At 38.7% G+C, this 11016-nt stretch overlaps 2 protein-coding genes across 2 annotated transcripts; both read right to left on the bottom strand.

Moving 5' to 3' along the window:
• Positions 1–136: 136 nt before the first annotated feature.
• stra6l (STRA6-like) lies at positions 137–8248 on the bottom strand. Its single transcript, XM_042484730.2, has 18 exons — positions 8051–8248; positions 7704–7776; positions 6890–6990; positions 6533–6663; positions 6310–6430; positions 6108–6153; positions 5765–5890; positions 5451–5524; positions 4710–4818; positions 4441–4594; positions 4145–4220; positions 3891–3972; positions 3548–3596; positions 2517–2634; positions 2306–2425; positions 1792–1955; positions 1213–1356; positions 137–973 (listed from the first exon to the last, which is right to left on the bottom strand). The coding sequence occupies exons 1-18, from the start codon at positions 8089–8091 to the stop codon at positions 756–758; spliced, it is 1947 nt and encodes a 648-aa protein (XP_042340664.2). The 5' UTR covers positions 8092–8248; the 3' UTR covers positions 137–755.
• A 354-nt stretch (positions 8249–8602) lies between these two features.
• Positions 8603–10702, bottom strand: spink4 (serine peptidase inhibitor, Kazal type 4). The gene is made up of 4 exons (XM_042484732.2): positions 10543–10702; positions 10029–10060; positions 9498–9610; positions 8603–8806 (listed from the first exon to the last, which is right to left on the bottom strand). Exons 1-4 carry the CDS (start codon positions 10592–10594, stop codon positions 8761–8763), a joined length of 243 nt encoding a protein of 80 aa, XP_042340666.1. The 5' UTR covers positions 10595–10702; the 3' UTR covers positions 8603–8760.
• Positions 10703–11016: the final 314 nt, after the last annotated feature.

The following is an 11016-nucleotide window of genomic DNA, read 5'->3' as shown; positions in this document are numbered from 1 at the left end:
TTTAGCTTTGGGGAAAATATGCTGTTTTTGAATGCTGTTGGAAATTTCAGTATTTCATGTTAATTACAGCTAATAATTTATTCAGCATTAATAATAATCACCATAACATCTGTGGAGTCAATCACACCAATACAGCTTTTAGCAGTGTGTTTTTTATTTTCAACTGACAGCATTTGTTTGTGCAGAAACAACACATTTACAACTCCCCAATACAAACTAGAAGCTTACACTTGTGTTCAGTCCCATTGTAGGCTATGCAGAACACAAATCATATGTGTATTGAGAATATACAGCACCATTGCATAAACATTTATAACCATTTACATTTGTAACAAAACCTAGAATGACAAGCCAAATGGTTGTGTGGTGTACCTCACGTGATTTTAATAAACACATTATTAGACAAAAAAAAAGGCCAGCTGTAGTGCACCACATCCATTAGTATGTGCCACAGAGGATATTGTGACTATGTACAAAAGGTTCACAGTTTATTGACTGTGTCTTTATACTGTACAGCAGTTCAAAACTTAACATAATTTAAACACTAATACAATCAATCTATGGTATAAGTTCACACGTTTTTTTTAAGTCAAATTCCCTGTGGATGAATGCTGTTACTGAGCCGATACAAAGGAGACCTAATAATTGATCACATGAACTGGATTATAACGTGTCAGTCAGATGTTTGAGCTAGACAGCCTCTGAAAAAGACTCATTGAAAACATCACATTATCACAAAGTATGGAAATGTTTCTTTAACAGTCCTCTGCTGGTGTGATGATAATCTCTGGTAGTGACTCTATTTGGAGGCTCTCTGTTTGAGAAACCATGACACAAGTGTGCACCACTGTGTCTGACTGTACTAATGAACGAGAGCAGAGGTGGTGCTTCCTGAGCAGGATCAGATAAGGGTTCCTTAGTAAGGAATAATACAACATCCAGCGCCTCCTCGCCCGGCTGTTCAAAGGGGACTCTGGAAAAAAGTTAAACGTTAATAAACTGAAAATGTACAAACAATCAAAAAAAAAGATTAAAAAAAAATATAATAAAACATATGTGTGCATCATCAAAGAAAACTACATACATGCAACAAAGTGCATTAGTTAAAAAAATGCTAGTTTGGTCTCTTCATGCATTTTAGTGGACAGGTACAAGCAGTAGTACCGCACACACGTGCGCACACACACACACACACACACACAGAGTACTGACCAGATTGCTCGTTGCTGAATGTGAAGTATGCGGATGGAGTGTGTCTCTCCAGCAAGTTGGAGACCAGCAGCTGGCAGAAACACACCATGACCGGATTGTTATGATAGTGGTCAGCAAAAATCATACCAATCCAAGTGCTGTAACCTGGAACATGCAAGAAATACTGTTAGAGTCATGCACTATATATGAGAAGTACCACTAAATTTGTAGTAATTAAAAATATATATATTATTGCCTGTAGAGAGACAGGTAAGAGGGGGGAGAGAGAGAAAATAGCATACAGCAAAGGGCCACAGGTTGGATTCAAACCTGTACTGCTGTAAAGACCTTAGTCTTAGTCTTACTCAATAATGATATTGATATGAAAACTATATGCGTTTACGGAGGATGCACAACTGAAAAATTCCCCTGATGTTGTGTGAAATGCTGCCATCTCCTGGAAAAAAATAATCTTCACCAGACTATTTAAAAACAAGGAAGAGGTTTGGCTGGGACATGTTATGGTGGTATGGAGACTTAAATCCTTGAATTTATAATCCACTTTTGACTCACAAACATCTTGGTTGAAGTTAAACTCACCGGCATCCATGGTTTCATATCCTCTCTGCATAATGGTGCGGTCTATGCGGGACACGAGCCATGTTCCCGTCACAATGCTGAACAGCAACCTCAATATGCAGTTGCTGATCCCCATCACCACGTTGTAGAAAAAGAAGAAGTAGTTAAAGCAGTGGAACGCCTTCCTGATGAGGGAGAAGAGAAACTATGATTTACCGCTGCAGAATTACTCTGATTTATATTCACTTGTCATATTATCATTTGACTTCTGGGTGATGAAAGTATTTTCCACTCTTGTAAAACACTATCATATACTTCAAATCTGCTTGTTTTAGCAAGTCACTGAAGCTACTTCACAACTGAGAAAGTGGATTACCATAACGTTATGTCCTCAACAGTCTACATCTGTTATCACCAGCACTTCCCCTTTCAAAAGTTAATGTTTGCTGGTAAATAGAGGACCTAGGTTTTAGTATTACGTCCCTCTGGTGGTTTAATTATGGTCTTAACTTTTGCAGTATCGATATTGACATACCTGTTGTTGAGAGCCAGAGGTTTGTGTTTATCAGTCGGAGACATTTTGTCTTGAAGAAAGAAAATCTGAACCAGAGCTACCTGGAGAATCACCAGGGCGACGACCAGACCGATGGTCAGCCTGAGAGACACAGGAGAAATCAATCAACCAATGTGTCTATCTGTCAATCTAACCATCCATAAATCCGTAACTACATGTATAGCAGTCTTACAGTATAATCCCCAGGTTGCTGAGCATGCTCAGTACTCTTCCGTGCTGTATGGGGAGAACCAGCAGATAGACCAACAGCAACGCAAACAGGAAGTGGACAAAATGGACAATCAGGTAGCCTAAAGAGAAAACACAGAAGGGACCTCTTAATATTATTTTTTGTGTGATAGGACAATGAGACATATGCAGATCCACTGGACGAATGGATGGATTACTGATCAGGTCTACCAGGCGCAAACTAACGTTTCCTGGTGTGCTTCCCCTGACATTCTTACCCTAACCAATCTCACTCCTCTTGCCTAAACCTAACCAACCAAACCAACAAAGGCAACAAGTACTCGCCAATTATAGGGAAAGTAGGGCGGGTTATTCTTTTGCTATCCTAGGATTTGCAAATTTGCTTACCGGGCACAGGCCCAGGGGCCCAAAGAGTCAGGGGCCCCTAGTCTTTACCTGTAAGTTTGCAGTGTGACAGTGCATGCCCAATATACACAACCAATGTTCCTAAACTCGAGTCCACCTTCCCCCTTTGGTTACCTGTGGCTGCAGCTTGATAGGCTGTCATGATGTGAGCACTGTTTAAATTTTTCAAATTGTCACGCCCTCTCGTTGGTCTGCATCACACGTTGCACAGCATGCATTGTGTAGGGAATCAGTTGCTTTTAATACACAATAATGGGAGCGAATTTCTTGTCATGTATAGTGGGCCGGCACCATGAGGCTGGTTTTACCACAAGTTTTACTGACCAATACCCCTAAAATCAGGGTAACTTACTTAATTGCATCCATTATATGGACTTGATCACTGAAAAACGAGTTGTTGCTTAGAGCTCCCTATCTGACCTAGCTGATATTTCCCTCCCTCTTCTCCTCCAGACTCTTAAAAAAAGTCTTGCTTTTGAGAAACAGCAGAGCAACAAATTATGCGTTCAGTCTCATAACATAGGATGTGCCTATGCCTATACCACTGCTGCTCAGCTGCTGTTTACTACATGTAAGATCTTTGTGTATTTCAGGAGATAAAAAGCTTACCCCACAGTGTAAACGCGATTTGCCAACCTGAGTATCTTGCAATGGAAGCCTGTGAAAACCAAAAGAGAAAACTTGTTTCAAATGCAATCTAATTAAAAAAGAGGCCAAAATGAGATACAAACATTTGCACATGCAGAGTACCCGCATGCTCTGCATATCTGAAACACTCAAAGGAGCACATTTAAGAAAAAATATGGAGATGATATACACTGTGTCACACATGAATGCTGATTTTGGTCTTTAAGCTGAAATCTGATTCGCCCTGGAGTTGTCTACCGCCTGCTGTGTTTTTTTGTGTGTGTGTGTGTGTGTGTGTGTGTATGTGTGTGTGTGTGTTACTTACTACGCTAACAGCAGAGTTAGGGTTGTGAAACTTCTCAGGAAGAAAACCCTTCTGGCCCCTCCACAGCCTCTTCAAGTGTTTTCTATGGCGACAGTACACAATGTCACTCAGCTTTGGGCTCTTTGTGATAACAGGTTGTGAAATAATTGAATCTAACTTTTCATTAAATAAATCAGTTTATATACTTCTTTTTGGACAATTTTCACACATTTTCAATGCATTTTGTATAGATCAAATTATTTGGGGTTTCTTACCTGTAACATGCTAAGACATGGAAGCAGTAGGCTACAGAGTTGAGACTAGCAAAGATTGTGGTTGCTAGCCAAGACTCTGGGAGAAAAAAAAAGAACAACAACTTTACTTAGTTTGATTTATCAGGCCTCAGAGTGTTGAATTATTTTTTTTTAGCTTTAACCTAAAGGAACTGTTCATAATCAAGGAAGCTGTGCAAGTGTGGTTTGAAGGTTCCTAAAACTTGTCTGATGTCCACCATACATATGAGCACTAATCACACAAATCAGGACTATTAGGGGGCAGCAGACCCACTCACTCCTAGCCACGTGGATAAATTCTTCCAGTTGTGGTATCATGACTCCCAGAGCCTCAGTCTGGTTACAAGAGGTAACCAGCTGTTTGAGTGTATTCTTCCATCTGTCCACTTTGTCAAAAGTCACATTACTGAGACTGTAGTCTGCCAGGGTCATCTACAGAAATAAAAAAAATACAAATTAAGATGCACAGACAAGGTGTTCTGTGCAACACGTTTTCAAAATGAGGTGTACTGAGACATGATAAAAAATAAGAGATGTCTCGTTGTACCGTATAAAGGCCTATAAGGGATATAATGACTGTGCCGATGATCCTGTTGGGGAACTTGAAGTGGGGGTCCCACTCATACACTTTTCTCTGAAACCAGCTGAGGGGCTTACTGTAACAGAGAAAGGAGGGTCATAACCTGTGTGTGTGTGTATACAGAATGTAAGTGCGAGTGTTTCTATGACTGTGTGTTGCTGCCAACAAATACTATCTGTATTATGATACTCTAACCACTTTTGCGGGCCCTGGTTCTGAATCTTGACATTACAAATTTCAAATTCTGACACTCATGATAATAATACAGTTGTGGAGCTGACTCCCAAATCTTGGATGTTGGACCCTAACAGCAGCACCTGAACACACCACTGGATTTGATGTCAGTAAACTCTGAAATGCATTAACAATAACATAACTTAGACAACAAATAGATATGATGTAACAAATATAATTTTCACTCCAATGGATCCATTTCCAACCCAGTTTCTGCAAATACTCATCTCACTGAGAAAATCTCAATGTTCAGCTCTGCAGGTTGATTCTTATAGGCCTATTTTAGTGAAATAAACCAGAAACCTTGTCAAAAAGATCAATAGATCTACTGTAGGTTGTGTTTTTGGAAACTGTTGACATCAAAGTGTGCTAACTTTTTTTGGTTAACTGGCAAAACCATGCAGAAATAGTGGATCCCTCAACAAGCAATAGAAACACTTGAAAGCAGCATTAGTGCAGGTGTGTGCATTCTACCTGTGTGCAGGTGTTTTCCTCAGCAGTCTCTTGACATGCTGCACCTGGTGTAGCTCAATCAGCTCCTCAGGGTCCTGGCAACAGATTCAGCATGTTAATAGTCTTACATAGTTTAGATTATTCAGAACCCCCCGCTGAAAAACCTAATATGTAGTTACTACAGACCCTTCTGAGAGGGAAAATTTAAAAAAGTAACAGAGTACAATGTTTTCTATACATGTCTCAAAAAAATGTGACATCAAATCTTGTAAATAATTTGGTTTTACGAATTGAGTAAATACACAGCAAGAATGTTATGCATTGGGCATGCTGACCTCCTGTTCCAACTGCAGATGTATTCGGATAGCTTTAACCAGGATGTAGATGAATCGTCCCAAGAGGAAGATGAGGGAGAGGATGCAGGGCCACTGGACAATCACCTTCTGGTATTTACCCAGAATCTTTAAAACCAAACAAGCATTATTATTATTATTATTATTATTATTATTATTATTATTATTATTATAGTGATATTACAACCAAATTCAAAAGGCAACTCTTGTTAAATAAGTAATTAATTGTTACAATTAAATAATTGTAATTTTTTAGGTTTGGGAATAGGCTGTTTCCACGGTTGAAGACACATTTAGATTCATGATGGGTTTAGTACTCACCTACCTTACCATTGGGACATGTGAATGTATCCCAGACTGTAACGATGATCCTAAAAGACAAGCATGGAGACATCTGTGTTCTAAGGCTATAAAAATGTGATAAAGTGTTTAAAATGTGTTTTTAAAAAGACACACATTAGAAAAATGTTGCTGTAGTGACCTGCATTTTTAGACATAGTGTGTCTGATCATTTAATGATTGTTTACCAGGCCAGAGAGTAGAATATTCCCAGCACTGCCCCAGCCGCTCTGAAAGGTGTGGACAGACAGGCAAAGAACGGGAAATAGACCAGGCCCACCTCTAATGCTCCAACCAGATACACTATAGCTGCGGAGAACAATCAGCAAACATTGTGTTTATATCTTAGATCTGCAATGGAAACAGGTCTGAATTTAGAGCTTGGGTAACAGTAACACACAGTGGCAGTACCTCTGGCCCAGGATGGGACAGTGAAGGGGATGTAACGTTCAGAGAAAAGCAGCAGGACGCTGGAGGAGACGGCACCAAACGCAAACCCATAGGACCAACGGTTACTGAGGCTGCCTATGGTGTCCAAAGGCCTGGGACACAGTAAAATCATTAAGACAGAGAAGACATGCTGCTGATGCAGCTGTTTTCAGTCGCCTGATCAAAAGAGTATACGCAGATGTCCCATAATTAAAACTGTTGACAACCTCAGCACTGAATTTTAGATATTTAAGGAGCCTTTACTTGTGATATTAAAACAGATAGATACTGGTGTTGCTTTTAATTTTGACATTCATAGTTGTTATTATGTTGACTTACACCACAATTGCAAAACGTCCCCCAAGGAAGGGCAGTCTGTGGTCGATGGCCAATCTCTTGACTCTCCTCTGGAGGAATGAGAGCACCACTGAGATCAACACCTGCAGGACAAATAATCAGTAAATTATTCACAAAGAAACACGACTTACAGAAGAAATGCTCTATTTGCATCAGGGTTGCATAGAGTTGTAAATTTTTAAAAAATGAAATTTTTTAATTTGAGATTTGTAATGTCATATATATCAGAGCAAGTTTCTGTAATACAGATATATGCTTTTTACAAGACATTTGGGAGATTTTTTCTTTCTATTTACAGCAGCTATATGGACTATTTTTAAAGCCATTTTAGATAAAAGAAAATAGCTATTATAATAGATAACAGCTTAAAAGTCAGTGCATCATTTTGGAAAAAACATGATAGTAGCCGAGAGAAAAAAAAATCATTATCATCATAATAGAACATGAAAGAGCCTACATCCTATTTTGTATCAAATTGTTTTCAAATTCCATGACATAAGTAAGGCAGGAATTTGGCATAAACAGCATCACTAATCTTGTAACTATTTTATTACACTATGCTGGAGTCACGTTCACAATCTTCTATGTTTAAATCCATGCTGTAGTGGTTTGGGCTGCTCGAATTGCAAGGATCCCCCTCAATGCCAAATGAATGTGGTCTTCAATATTTGAATTGAATACTACTCAATCAAAGGAACATTTACTCCAGGGTATTTTGAAGGTATTTTGAAATCTGAAAGATCTGAGGCTTTAGAGAAAACGTGGGATTGGAATCCGCCTCTGATGGTAAACTTACTGCAGGTATGAGTGAAAGGTGCAGGAAGAGGTCCATAGAGATTCCACTTTGACAGTCTTCAATTTTAAAGACTCTGGAAAAACAGATCTTAACTTTAGGGAAAACAACGTGAAACTAAACAGATAAACAAGGTCAGAAAAAATTGTTAATAGTTCATAATATGAATTCACAAAGCATAAATAAGCCGAGGTTCAGGTTTTCTGTTGTACTATTTTGATTCAATTAAGCAAGAAACAGGCTGTTAATCTTAAACTAAGCATAACACCATGATGACGAACAACTGATAGTCACAGAGTAAAGAGCGGTGTATTGTCAAATTAGCAGCAGTATCTGCAGTCTGTACTTACCCATATTCCTCTTGGGTTCTTATCATCATTGATAAATCCATTTACCGAAGTCTGAAAAGTTGTGTTCCTGCTCTGCTGTCAACCTAAAGGAAGTGACTGGATTATGACCACTTCTCCATTTCCTGGTTTCAATCATGTGACTCACACATTGACCTTTGACCTCCAGATTCAACACTTTATTTCTCTCTCTCTCTTTTTTTTAAGTCCTCGCTCCCGGTGTGTTTCTCTGTGCTTCTGCATTTGCTCATACTCTCTCTATTTGTCTTAATCGCACACACACAAACACAAACTTGAACATTATTGACCACTGTGTTACTCAGTAGACAGTGTAAACATTTGTCTCTCCAACCGAGATAACCAACCGATCATTCACCTCCTGCCTTTACTTTACAAAGGAGTGCTTATAAGATTATCTTTCCTAAATCAATTTCCTTTCTTGTGTTCCCGTTTACTGTTTCATCTCCACAGCATAAACACGATCCAGACTTATATTATGCCTGTTATTGTATTTGTACATTATTGATTAAAGACGTGAAAGAGAATATCAGACAGTTTTTTTTAGTGCTGATAGGCGTTTATTACTCATTGCGATGACACAAACATTCAGGACATGTCATTCTACCGATCCATGATGAGTCAGATCGGAATCAGATCGGATCGGGTCAGAATCAGATCCTGATCCTTAGCAGTGACTTCATCCTCTGTGCAGCTCAGCAGCTCTCCTCTTTGGCAATCAAAATGTCCATCTTGGTTGTTCTGCAGAGAGGATCACAACATGACAAGACTGCGATTCATTCTGTTTAGCTGAGTTTAGTTCAACTTTATCTCAATGTTTGTACTTGGGGTGAAAATGATTCCAATCGAAAGATTTTTTTCTGGGATATTTCACCTTTTTGTCTCTGACTGTGGGAGTGAAGTCAAGCAACAGCAGAGATAAACTGTAAAAGCTATTGATGAGGGGTTTTATTGCAGCAATTTTGTGTGTTACACTGCTAAAAAGGGTCACCCCCCCCCCCAAAAGAGATCACAATTTTCCTGTTGTTCAGTTGCTCTTTTCAAACCATCTATGTAAATCTGGTGAAAATCTGCAAAAAATCTGCAAATATATTTTGCCAGTATTTTTGTCACTGACGTATCAAAGCAGCAGTGTAAACTTATCTGTTTACATATCTGTTATACTTTTTCAAGATTTGGTCATCTAAATGATAAAGTCATGACTTATGATCACCACCTCATTTACTTTAAAAACAAAGAGATGAATAAGAGACTGAATAAGCTTCCAGTCATTTCAGTCAGCTGTCTGCAGGGTTTAGCATAGTGACTGTTGACTTTAAATTCATCCACCACGAGAGGGCGACTTCAACACTTACTCCTCCATACAGTCAACATGGGTGATGATGAGCTAACATTTGAATGTCCTGAGAGGGGAGCAGCTGTGTGTACTCACTGTCTCTCCACACACAGGGTACACTCGTTGGCATAGGTGTTTCCATCGCTGCCACACACAGGGGCGAGGTTCAGAGGGCACGCCATAATCTCCTCCACATCAGGGCAGGAGGGCTGCCGGGAGAGACACACAGGAGCAGCTGTCACTCCCTTCTTGCCTTACCTCATGAGAAAGACTTTTAGGGAGGAGTTGTCACTTCACTATCAATATTTTGAACATTCACATTTATCCTCCCCAATAAGAACATGACCCAATAAAAACCTGAAAATAGCAGGGGACTTTTTGACAAAATTGAGCAAATTTAGAAAAATAATTTGATGCAGAACAAGGCACAAATTGTTGCATAGATATTTACCAGAATGCAGGAATTTAGGTGTGGCCCCCAATGTTGAAACATACTTACGCCCTTGGCTCAATCATCATGATTCACAAATAAATTTCATACAATAACACATAACACACACTTGTTTTACTTTTCTTTCTCTTATACACAGTCCACACAAAACACCCCCCGACATGCACACAACACACCTTTCTCAGGAGTCCAGAGTTCTCCGTGGCTTCTGTAAAGAAATCAGACGACTTTTGAACCCATAAATGTATAAATAATTGACTCCATGCACCATAAATTCCTCCTATTTTCTCTCTTCTCTTAGTGTTATTACACTATAAGGTAGAGTATATTGCTATGTGGCACTGTTATACATATAATTTTACAAAATGTATTGTCCCTATATATAATATAAAAAACAATATAGTAAAAATAATATAAAAAAGCATCCAAACGCCTATTTTATATTCTATATTTTATATTTGCAGATTTCTCCCAATTCCACTTAAATTCAACATCAATCCACATCAAACCCCCTTTGACAGAATTTTGTTAGATTTGAAAAATGAAAGCTTCCAATAGCTGTGAAAACTTTTAACAGGCACTGAATGTTTAATTCTATGGCATCTAAACAAAAAATCTCTCTCTCTTTAAAAATGAATCCTTGAACACAAATCTATTAGAGCTCTTTAATAAAGTGTTTTTCTTTGTTACCTGCAGCCACACAGATGAGCAGGAGTCCCAGAAAAACAGCTCTTCCGATCATGATGTCGGTGAATGAATAACTAAAAGTGACAGAAACCTCTGGCAATGTGATTGTGTGAGTGTGTGGGTGTGTGTGTGTGTGTGGGAACACAGCAGGTGAAACTGGACACACAAACACATGCAAACTCTAGAAAGTCATCAGCACACATTAACTCACACCCACCCAAACATACAGTAAACATATCTTTTGTTCAATCATTGGCTACAAACTTCCATCTGACAACAAGCTTTCTACGTCACAACTAGACAAACAAAATGCAAAATAATCAAGTTTTTTTTCAAAATGTATGAATTTTTTATTTATTAATAATGTAAAGAGTAACTATACACAATGCGTAACAGACTCAAACAGCTGTTTAATACTTAAAAATGTAAACAAATAATAATATTGAGCACGAGAAGAGAAAAATCACCACCGTAGTT

This window comes from Plectropomus leopardus, chromosome 3, assembly GCF_026936395.1.
Source record: "Plectropomus leopardus strain MGB_pleo_1.0 chromosome 3, ASM2693639v1, whole genome shotgun sequence".
Taxonomy (NCBI): domain Eukaryota; kingdom Metazoa; phylum Chordata; class Actinopteri; order Perciformes; family Serranidae; genus Plectropomus; species Plectropomus leopardus.
Note: the sequence above shows the minus strand (reverse complement) of the source record. Positions and strands in the feature narration are given on the sequence as shown.